At 50.4% G+C, this 11,406-nt stretch overlaps 1 protein-coding gene and 1 long non-coding RNA gene across 17 annotated transcripts in view; both read left to right on the top strand.

The window, feature by feature from the left end:
* THAP4 (THAP domain containing 4) overlaps positions 1 to 5,507 on the top strand; it is a 48,616-nt gene extending 43,109 nt beyond the window's left edge. The window contains exons 5-9 of one of the 16 annotated variants that reach the window (XM_026078509.1): positions 2,503 to 2,609; positions 3,610 to 3,845; positions 4,051 to 4,198; positions 4,766 to 4,805; positions 5,315 to 5,455. In XM_026078509.1, coding sequence (XP_025934294.1) covers positions 2,503 to 2,609; positions 3,610 to 3,845; positions 4,051 to 4,198; positions 4,766 to 4,805; positions 5,315 to 5,373 — 590 coding nt within the window. In that variant the 3' untranslated portion in view covers positions 5,374 to 5,455. Of the gene's footprint in view, positions 1 to 2,502; positions 2,610 to 2,840; positions 2,904 to 3,609; positions 3,846 to 4,050; positions 4,199 to 4,765; positions 5,198 to 5,314 lie in introns of those variants that run through there. The other 15 variants (XM_026078511.1, XM_026078510.1, XM_026078508.1 and 12 more) reach the window with 15 other exon arrangements.
* A 1,478-nt stretch (positions 5,508 to 6,985) lies between these two features.
* Positions 6,986 to 10,966, top strand: LOC112972266. The gene is made up of 6 exons (XR_003255625.1): positions 6,986 to 7,152; positions 7,890 to 8,095; positions 8,182 to 8,286; positions 8,919 to 9,134; positions 10,173 to 10,360; positions 10,825 to 10,966. It is a non-coding gene; the product is annotated as an uncharacterized LOC112972266 (long non-coding RNA).
* Positions 10,967 to 11,406: the final 440 nt, after the last annotated feature.

Raw genomic sequence — 11,406 nt, 5'->3', positions numbered from 1 at the left:
GGCCCCTCCAGCCCCCACTAAACCCGCCAGTCGCCCAGCGATCCCAGTACCGCCCCCACTCGCCCCCAGTAACCTCCACAGCGCCCCCACCTATCTCAATTCCCCCAGCACCACTGCTGCACACTCCAGCACCGCTCTCAGTTCCCCCAGCGGCGCCCCCGCCACCGCTCCCGCGCACACCAGCGCCCCCGCCTCCGCCTCTGCCCGCAGCCCCGCGACCCCTCCCCGCGGCCGTAAGGTCGCGCCTCGCCTCTGCTCGCCGCCCCCTCCCGCTGCCGACCGGGCGCGGGAAGGCGCCGTCCCGGTGCGAGGGGTGGGGCCTGCCGGCGCTCCTGCGCGTGCGCGGGGGGCACCCCCGGGCCCATGCCGCCGCCGCCGCCGCTGCAGGGCTGTTTGTTGGGGGCGTGTGGAGAAAGGGGCGGGGGGACAGGGCCAGACCGTGTGGAGAAGGGGGGGGGCGGCAGGGCCAGGCTGTGAGGAGAGGGGGGGTGACAGGGCTGGAGATGTGTGGAGAAGGGGGAGAAGGCCCTTCCAGGGTCTCTGACAAGAAGGGGTGGCAGGTGTCTGCCCCAGACTGGGTGCTTTGAGAAGGGGGATGGCGGGTTGCCCTGGGATGCAGCATCTGAGACACTTCCCCCCCACACACAGACAATTCGGCCTGAATTGGGGTTTGTCTGGGGTGGCAGAGGATTCCCGGAGACGTGGGGCTTCCCCAGGGTTTGGGGAGTATTGGTGTTGTTGGATTGTTGTTGGGGGTGGCCGGAATGGAGATTAGGGATGGTGTGGGGGTACGCAACTGCAGCTTGGCCTGAGCAGGTGGTGATGAAGGAGTGAAAGAGATGAGATGAGACCACAAGACCACAAGGAGAAAGTTTGAATCATTTGCACAAGTAAGAGAGGGCCGATGGGGGAGAAGGCAGAGAAGGCAAGGGTACAAATGAAGGCTTGAGGAGAGGAGGAGTGCAGGGAGGGAAACCAAATGCCTTAAACAGTGCTTTTATCCTGCTTTGGTTTGCGGAGCTCTCTGCTTTTCTCCAGTGGATATGAAGCCCTGCAGTTCCCCCAGCACAGCTGCAAGTGAGATGTCATTTTGGTTGCTTTTGAGCACAGCTGGTGGTTTGGTTTGTGGCTTGTGATGACTGGTCTTGTGGTTTGGCGCAGGCTTCCTCATGGGTGTGCAGAGAGGATGGAGGAGTGGGAGCAGGGCTGGATGAACACCCCACCCTGGGACCCCCTGCTGCCAACGCTAAGCAGATGCTCTGGGGCTGCCCTTCAGCACTGCCTGGGCTCCCAGCACCTGCTGGGAAGCCACTGGATATCACTGGGACTGAGTTGCATGGGTGTGCCAAGATGGCTGCTCTCCTGTTTCAGTGCCCCACAGGAGCAAGGTGACTCCAGCGAAGCCCTATAGGACCATCTGGCTGGGGGGGTGAAGAGGCAACACTGATGCTGTCCCCCCAGGTTCTTTCCCAGTGTCACAGCTGCCCACATCCCTCTTTGCTGTGGAGGTTCCGGTCCAAGCCCTTTGGCCTTGAAGTGGCACATGGGGAGAGGAGCAGGAGCGGGGATGGGAATTGTCCCCAGGAGGGCCATAGCGCCTCTGGCTGATGGGCCAGTTTGGCTCCAGCACCAGAGCCCACCTGAGCATCACTCAGGATCGGAGGCAGGGGGACTGACGCATGGCTCCATTCTGAAAGACCTGAGCCTCACCGCTGGGAATTCAAGTGTCTCCACATTGTCATAAGCTACATAGGCATCTCAGTTACCCACATGTAGGTGCCGTTTCAGATGCTGTGGGGTGTTGGAAACATCCATGTGGGCACAGATAGGGCACAGGTTCCCTGGAGACCTGCACGGGGTTCCCCCGCGCTCAGTGTCTTCTGGAAGGTGGAGCCCTTATACAGCTCTCCAGGAGCTGAGGTTTCCTTGCCTTCAGCTGAACCCTGCTCAAAGTCATGTCCTCTTCTGTGGCTGGTGGCACCTAACTTCTGGAACTCCTTTCCAAAGGGAGACTGTGACACTGTTTCAGCCCTAGAGCTGGTGAGAAGAGACCACCTGACAAATGTGACGACTGTTCCTGGGAAATGCTTCCCAGTGATTCAGGCGCAGCGGGAGCAGGGACAGTTGTGATGGAGCAGAACAATTAGAAAAAACAGGCCAAAAGAAGCTTGTTGCTCATAACTTTGTCAAGGTGTAGAAGGGCACATCTGTGCTCTCCAATACATTATCTCCCTGCTGATTGCCCATGTTGCAGGGAAATTAATTTGCTTCCTGACTCCCTCTGGTCCTTGGGAGTCAATCATCTAGAGAAGACCCAGGGCCAGGATTTGTCCTCTCTAGGGAGCACCTCAAAATGCCATCTGGGTGAACCCGCCTGCCCCGGGCTAGCCCCAAACCTTCCTGTGTCCCTTTCTTGTGGCTGGCTGGTGGCTTCAAGTCACAGAGGGGAAGGCAGGCATTGGTGATGGGTCAGGTGGAAACCTTGGTCTCATTTTGCTTTAGAAAAGCTCCAGGCACATATGCAAAGTACAGCACTTCTGGGAGATGTCCTTTTTGGGAAGGGATCACCCCCAAAGTCCCCTGATGACACCTCTGCCACAGGAAACAAGGTAAGCACTTTTAATTAATCTTCGGCAATATCAAACAGCCAAAGAACTTGTGAGCAAAGCGAGGCCGAGAGAAAACTGGGCTTTGGCCACTTTTTTTGTTTGGGGCAATTTAAAACCCCAAATGAAAATATTTCGTGCTGCAGAAGAGCCTTATTTGTGCCTTCCTACCTTGCTCAAAGCTCTTTATGCAGCTGTATCTTACTGAGTCCTTTCTTGTTGCTTCCCCGGCAGTGATCTCAAAAGGATGTTGTGCTCCAGCAGTTGGCTGGGAGTAATTTGGCGGAGGAAGAGAAGGTGGGTTTGACAGTGCTGCAGAGCAGTTCATATTCTGAAGGGTTTCCCCTGTGGCCATGTCCACCCAATATCTGGTTGGTTTTTGTCTTCTGGATAGCTCTGAGAACATTTCTTCCTTCTAATGGCAAATGTATTAATGGCCTGAAATCAGGTTTCTTCTATGTAAAACAAACACAAATGTAAAATTTGGGGTCTGATCTATTCCTTTTCCATGCGGGAAATCCATGCTCCAGGAAAGAGCTTCTAGAAAGCCAGTCCTCTACCAAAAGGTGGTTTGTGTTTTGCTTCACGAGAGAAATGTAAGTCTCTATTTGAAAAGTCAGGGTTTTCCAGGAAGTCTGTCCAAACCTCATTCTTGTGTACCTCCACTGGTGGTGTGTAAAAGGTCTAACTGACCATGCTGATGGCATTACTCTGGATGCAAGTAAACTTTCAGGCTTCAGAACCTAATGGGACATTTCAGCATTACTGTGTTGGGGGAAGATATCTCTGAGGGCTTGGTGTTCCTGTGGGGTCAGCCTCATTGCTCTGGAACAAAAAGGTCCTGTGTTCCTGACCTGGCCACAGCCACGCTCTGCTCTGACATGACTGCAGGTGCCAGAGTTCTTTCAAAGGCACTTTGGCACTGATGAAGACCAGGGCTTACTGCAGCACATGGCAGAGAAATGCTTGTGCCTGTCAGTAGATTTATCCATCTGCTTCCTAGGGTCCTGCAGTCCCCCACCAAGAAGAGACATACCTCCAGCAGGTCTCAGCGCACCAGCAACAGTGTTATGTGTTGGTGGAGAAGGAGATTTATCTGAGTGCTGGTTCCCATCCACAGGGGGCATCAGGAACACAGAACCCACAGCATCTTAAGAGCAAAGAGAGCCCAGTGAGTGGAAGATACACTGAGAGCAAGCTCAGGTCATGGCCAGACCCCTTGGAAATCACAGAGGATAAGTAAGGATGGCTGAATTTTCCATGCCTATAGCATGCAGGATTTTGGGGTTCACTGGAAAAGAGTGTGCATGGTGGCACACTGAGTTCACCTGTTGGCCTAGCTCTGCTTTTTGCACCTGTAATTTTCTGCATGAAAAGTAGAAGGTGCAGAAAAAGATGTTGGTGGAGAGACTGACTTGGTCATTCAGTCCCACTTCCTCCCCAGCTCTTTGGCTGTCCAGTCCTTTGGGCTCTCAGCTTTCAACCATTGCTGGACTCCATTTTTCTTTCAACTTCAAAACTTTTCCAAGAAAAAGGCCCCTGCCCACCCTAAGAGAGAGGAACCAGCCGGCAAGGAAGCCCCAACCGCAGAGGTACTGAGCGCATTTTAGTGTTCCCATCTCTGCTCTGATGCAAATTTGATGCTCCATAGTGTCAGGAGCAGGCCTGAGGGACAGGACCTGACTGGGAGGTGAAGGCTTCTGGTACCATCACACTTAAAGTATTTGAATGCCCAGAAGTTCCTGGGCTTCAACCAGGACCTGTCCAGGGAGGAGAACGGGCAGGAAAAGGGGATGTCTTGAAGTTGAGGCCAGGGTAACTTGTACTGCTTGTCCTTCTGCCTCCCCCTCCTGGCACACTGCCACCACTTGTGGGCATGACAGCTGCTGCCCTCAGCCTCATGGCCCTGGGCAATGTGGCTCACTGCAGGTCCCTGTCCCCAGGAGAACTGTGCCCAAGCACTGGTGGAGCTTGGGAGTCCAGGTGGGAGTTCACTCCCAGAGTGGGTTGAGATTCTTGTTCCGAATGGACCATCCCCAAGCTGTGAGGGTTTGAGCATCAGGAGGTCCCTCTCCTCACTGGTATGCCTCTGCTTGCTGGTTTTCCTTGGTTTGGCATGTTTTTGCCAGTGTTAACTGAAGCATTTTCCTCTGCTGCAGATGATCAGAAAAGCAGAGATGGCCCAAGACCCAACAGCAGGTTTGTTGCATGGTTCAGTGTGGAGGGGTGTAATTACTGAGGGGTTTGCCAGCAGAGCTGGAGGGCTGGTGGTATAGCAGCTCATGAGGAAAAGGGCTGCCTCTGGGAAGAGGTGCAGCTTTGGCATCATAAAGCCCATGCTTCCTCAAACTCCCTCCTCCACTGGTAGAGGTGGAGGCCCATAGAGAGTCCTCAAGGACTGGAGTTTGTCTCTTTGCACCTGTCCTCTGCCTACTGCTTGCTCTCTGTATATGAGCCACTTGTGTGTGTGCTTGATCCTTGCATGTAGGCATGCAGGGCCATTGCAAATACCTTGGTGTAATTGGGACATCTGCACAGGGTGGGAAGCTGCGATACAGGAGAGGCATGCACTCTGAGACCAGTAGCCAGTCAAAGTGTATGTGAGTAAACCCTGCTCAAAAGTCCGAGGGTGGAGCAGGTGAAGATGGGGATGGGGTAGGTGGAAGGGGTCACAGTGCTGACCTGGCAGCTTTTTCTTTCCTTTCCAGCAGCTGTGAGCAGAGTCCATATCTGTTTGGTGGAAATCTCCAGGCAGAAGAGACAATGACCCTGGAGTTTGTTACTGTACTGTCAAAAGATTCCAGTTTGGAGGAAAATCAACACCTGTGTTGTTTTTTACAAGCAACCTGGATGATACCAGAAATTTGCTAACATGGAGAAAAAGTAAAACTTACAGTTGAAAATGTGCTGATGTGATGTTTCTGCAGGGGCTATGGCTCGTATTTCAGAGAGGGATTCAACTCCAGGCTAAGACATCTCAGTGCAGGTGTGTCTACAGAGGCAAGTAGAGGTGTCCTGCTCAACCTGGTCCCCTGTGTCAGATCTGCCAGGCCTGTGCAGAGCTCTGAAATATCCCAGGGCAACTCAAATGGCCCCAGGAATCCTTTATGTGAGCAGCTGAAGTGAGCCTCTAAATGCAGTCATCGCAGTCCCAGTGCAGTCATGGCACTCAATAGCAGTTTCCCCAGATCCATTGCCCTTAGGCTGCAATTTTAGCTCAGGCCAAGGTCCTTCAAACTGGTGCTAGATGTCAAGGATCTGGGTTGGACTGGTTGTTTTATTTGTGTCCTGGCTGATGAGCCCTCAAGCTCAGGTTCAATTGTCATGCTTTTGCTTGCCATTGTGAAGGCCAGAAACATCTTGTTGAACTTTGCAGTTCAAAATATGAGTGCTGGTTGCTCATTCTTGCTGCATTTCTGACCTAAAGAGAGGACCCATCTTTTATAAATATTCCATCCTTAACAAAATCTGTGAAAACCAAGAGTGTGAATTAGAGCATATTTATCTAAAGAACTCCAAGAATTGAACCAGTTACATCGAGTCATGATCATTCCCAAACAGGAGATCAGAGCAAGAGGTAAATGTTGTGTTTGCTCCAAAGGCACAGTTGGGGTGAGTGAATAGTCCAGGGTTGGCTGTAGGCTGGTGTAAGCTCTCCCCTGTTTTGCCTGAGAAATGTTTTAATTTCTAAAAATGGAAGCTTTCTTGTTCTGGGATTTTCCACCTATAGGTTTATAGCTGTTTGTACAGCGCAAGCCAGGGCCACTTCAGACGGGGTGTGGGGAGGAGTGTTTAGGCTTTTTTTTTTTTCCTGCTAATAAACTTACACTTTTCACTGTTGGCAAAAGGGAGAGTGGGATGAAGAGGAAATTTTGAAATGTTCTGGCATCTACCACCAGTTCTCCAGCCAGGGAGGCTGGAGGGAGCTCTCCAGAAGGGAGCATCTCGGATCTGCCAGCCCCATGGGGATGTCTCAAGCACTCTGGGATGTCTCAAGCACTCTAGGATGTCTCAAAAGGCAGCAGACACCTGTGCTGAGGCAACTGAATCAAGCCATGCACTCCATACACAGAGCCCATTCAGAGTGCAGGTGGGCTGGAGTTAAAAAGACACAGAGAGATTTGTGCATTTGGAGCTCAGCTGGGCTTGGCATCCACGTAGGAAGATATCATGGACAACTAGCTCTGGGACAGTTTGCAGATAAAGTTCCCCCAAAACCCCTTCCATCCTTTATGGGTTTGAAGGTTCATTCGCAAACTCTGATTTCTCCCCAGGAACATGGACCCTGCTGGGAAACACTGAATGTTGTTTCTCTAAAAAAAAAATACATTAAGTGGGAAAACTGGTTCACAGCATCCAAAAGTCAGCCAGCTGTGAGATCACAGAGTACCTTATGCAAGATTTCTTTTTTGTGCATACAAAGTCCTGGAAGTCCTTTAAGGATGTGCAAAGGAAGCTGGAGAAATACGAGAGCTTCAATGTCTGTTTAGGGGATGCTGAGAAAGGAGAATCCTTTTTGATTTATTATAATTCTGGTCTAGAAGCGGTAAGTATCCACCAAGCCCATTCAGGGAGCAGCTCTGGAGAACCCCCAAGGGAACATCTTTGTAGCTATCACTAATTCCATGTGGAGCTTTTAACTGCAGCTAGAGAAACCCCAAAGGCTGTACCTCATTTCAGTTGCTCTTTCCAACCTCCTGGTTCACAGATTTGAACCCCCTCTTCCACAACTGCATTACAGTGTGGAAAATCAAGGTTGTGGACAACTGGGCAAGCACGTTATCTGACAGTGCAGATGTATCCAATGAGGCCACAGAGTGGCAAGACATAGGAACTACTTAGGATTCAGCGTGGTGGCTTGCTAGGTTGTTCTTAAAAAGGTCCCAAAGAAAAGGGTCACCTTCCTACCCCAGGCCAGGTCTGTGAAAGAGTTTCCCCTACTCCCTCTGATCCTCCTGCCCTCCTCCTGCCCTCCTGTCCTCCCTGGGACACTGGAAACCTGATTCCCTGTCCCCCATTTTGGGTACAGCTTGGACATGCTGGGCGTGGGGCTAATAGGGTCCTGGAGTCTTGTGGTTTTAGCACATATGACCTGCTTGGAAAACATGCAGCAGCCGGGAAAAATATTCTCCCTGCGGGGGTGCCAATGCAATGCAAGCTGCCTCCAAGCAACAGTGTTTTAGCACCTTCCATCTCCCTCCTCTTTCCTGGACCAGACTGCTTTCAGGTAAAGCTGTCTTGTCTATCTTGGTGAAACTCTCCCTCCTAATTCTTGTTGTCCAGGTGAAAGATAACATGAGAACATTCATAGATGAGATCATTGAATACCTCGAGACATAGGAGCAGAAAGTTCTTAGGCTGTTCTTTGCCTTTCGCACCCTGTTTTGGTACCTCATCCCACTAAGACCAAAGTCAGTCTCCAAGGCTGAAAAGCTGCTCCAGATCATTGGGACATTCCAAGTCAAATCCCAGGACCTGACAGAAAGGAGGTAATTAGATGTGTCACCCTATTTGCTTGGAGTGACAAAGCCTTCTGTACACATCAAATGTGTTGGACCATTATCTCTGTGAACAGGCGTGGAGATGGAAGATGGCTACCCCAAGACCCTCTCACCTTTGCTTCCGTGATTCATGACTACCTGTTGACGCTCTGACCCATGAATCCTGTCCTCTCTGCCAGGTATCCCATGGAAGGAGAGACCAAGTCCTGTTTGTGGTCTCCCATTGCAGTCTTTAGAGATCACAGACTCAACTCAACTTGTCTCTGTGTAGGTGTCAGTAACACTGTGCTATCCCCCTAGGCCCGCTGCTGGCAGTCTTTGAGGGTGCCAGTCTCCCATAAGTCCTGGATCATATCTGCCTGCCATGTGGGTCTGTCTTGGGTACCCCAGGCATCTCTAAGAGCGTCAGACTCCTCTGTGTGGACTGCTGAATTCAGCCCTACCCCAGAGGATTTAATAGCTGACAATCTCATACGTTACTGTGTTCTCTAATGCCCTGTCTGCATAGCTTATATAACATGGATTATTTTGCTTCTAGTTTTCCCCAGCTTCCTAAAACTTAATGAGAAAGACCATTATAGGAAACCTGTCATGGGTCATTTGTTATCCTGTGGATGTCTGCCAAGAAGGTTTCCAGATTCAAGCTCTCTCTTCCACCTCCATGCACCTATGCATAGGCAAGCTGAATCCTATCCTGGGGTGCAGGGATAGACTGTCCTGTTTTGGCACGCAGTTTCTGCTGATATTATAGAAGCTGGTTATGGGGAGTTTGACACAAATGGGAATTTTCTTGGATTCTCTTTCTTCGCAGAAGAAAGCTCATTTCAGCTCTGAAGGAAATTTGCCTCAGAGATGTTGGCAGCATGTTGTTTATCTGGCTGATCCCATTGCTGTATGCAATCACAGAGAAGACAGAAGACCCCTTTCTTTTACAAGGCATTCTTTCAAAAGCCTTTGTAGAACTGAGGAATGATGAAAAGAGGCAAAGGAGGGACTGAAAGGGAGAGAGCATCGAGCCTGGATCAGGGTAATAAACTGTCCTGCTGTTAGAAGCACTTTTCACTCCTTTTGCTTGTGGGCTTCCAACTGTCAGAGACTGTGGCTGCCTCTCTTCCTTGGCATGCCTTGCCCCTGCCCTGGGATGTGGCCCAGAGGACAAGGAGGGGTGTTTGAAGGGGTGTTGCTAGGCCACAAGGGGAAGATGGAGCTGAGGGCTGCACATTCTCACCCAGCAGCTGATTGGGAGCAGTCTTGGGGAGAGAATTAGATCTAGAGCCTCACTGGTGCTGTCTCAGGGAGACAGGTGGCTCACTCCAAAATATCCTGCCTCTGCAAGCAACCTGGACTGGGAGCAAAGGCCTGGGAATGCACCCACACAGGATAGTGTTTCCTGGACTAGGAGTCTTGAACCCTGCATTTTGTCCTAAAACCCTTAAAGCAGGTGGATTTACACAAACTCTTGCCTCATTGTAGAAAGTCACTATAAAACCCCAGCTATCCCTGCCAACCTCCAGTCACCCCATTTGTAGGTGGATACAGTGTCTGCTGCTTATAGGGCCATCTCAGATGGCACCAAAGTACCTCCTCATACTCCAAACCACAACTGGTTTTGATTACCTGCTTTCATGGGAAGTTCTGAACATGATAAACACCCACAGGACCTTTATTCAAAGCTGTGCTTTGCTGGCTCAGAAGGTCCTGGAGATGTTGGCACTGAAGAACTTTACCAAGGACCCCTTGCCCACCCTTTGGCTTCCATCTCGGCTCCTTGTGGAGACTTTGTGCTGCCACATCCCTGGTATTATCACCACCTCATCCAAAGTGTGCATAAGGCCAACAGACACGCATGGTGGTAAATAAACTTCTTGTTAGCCTTTCTTTCCTGTGCTATGGAGTCTGGAGTTTTTATTTAAATGTGGGCCAGTGAGACCAGGCAAAAATGCCCATCCAGCTTGAATCCCCAAGGGTATATATTAGGCAGGAGATACCCAGCACCCCTCTTCAAATCTGGCACCGCGGTAAAAATCAGCCCTTAGTTGTCTTTTCCTTTGGTGACATCTTTCAGGAAAGGTGTGAAGGAATGCAAGAGCTGTCTGCAGGAGATCAATGACCCAGCAGAGCTGTTCTGAAGCCACATTTTCTGCACTCAGTATATCCTGGATTGGGCAAACAAGCAGTACAAGATCTGCAAGAAGGAATATCCAGAGGATTACATACCCACAGCTTCAGAGGCCACGGGGTATCCTGGCACTGGTAAATGATGTTCATCTCAGTCTCTTCCACTTCATGAAAAATATTTGAATAGTCACCAGATCAGTTGCTGGTCCCTGGAAAAATGGCCCCTGGCCATGGAAATGAAAGTACTTCCCCTGCATGACAAATGCCTGTGGTGAAAGCACTCACACAGGGGAGTCTGCATTCTCCACCCCTGCAGAGGAAGGATGCAAATCCAAATCTTTTCCATTCTACCCAAGCCCATGTATTAAAAATGAGACAGGAGAGAGGGAGGAAGAAGAGGTGGAGGAGAGAAAGAAGCCCTCAGCATTAAAGGAAAAATGACTGGGTGTATTTTCTAGGTGTTAATTCCCATCTCTGTTTAAAAAATGGGTTTGTTCTCCCTGGTCTGGGTGATGTGTTCTGAGAGGCAGAAAGAGGGAAGTTGTTTCTTTGCTTGATTGGGTGCTGAGAGCACATCTTGGTTTTATTCCTCCCTTCAGGGAAGCCATTGCATGTCACAGCAAATTCAGGAGGAAATGCAATTCCTTCTTTGATGAGTTGTCACCATGTTCTTTTTGGGAAACAGACACACACCATCCCCAGCAGTCATTAAATGACTGATGAAGTTTGTGGCCTGCAAACCACCCAACCCTGAGCATCAGGAGGGAAAACAGGGTAAGGGCCTGTCTACACTGTAGGCATGTACTCTTGGAAGAAAAATAACAAATGCCATCCTTTGTTCCTAGTATACAAGCAAAAAAGCAAGTTGTCACCCTTCAAAGAGTGCACGAACACCAGTCCTACCATCCATCCAGTCCTGCCTCTTAAAGCTCCTCCTGAGATGCAGGTCAGCACTGAGATTGCTCCCAACATGATTTCTGAGCCCCTTGGTTGTATGGATGCTGACGTTCTGTGTCCTTTTTTGTCCTGGGGTCAACAACGTGAAGGTTTACTTGGAAGAATACCTCTCCCAGATAGAGGAGAAGATAACATCCAACCAAAGTAACAGGGACCATTTCTACTTCATGGTGCATTGTCTGGAGGTGAGTGCCCTTGGGATGCACTGGGAATCCCAAAGGGTA

Source organism: Apteryx rowi, unplaced genomic scaffold (assembly GCF_003343035.1).
Source record: "Apteryx rowi isolate R43461 unplaced genomic scaffold, aptRow1 scaffold_480, whole genome shotgun sequence".
NCBI lineage: Eukaryota > Metazoa > Chordata > Aves > Apterygiformes > Apterygidae > Apteryx > Apteryx rowi.
This window is presented reverse-complemented; position numbering and strand designations above follow the sequence as displayed.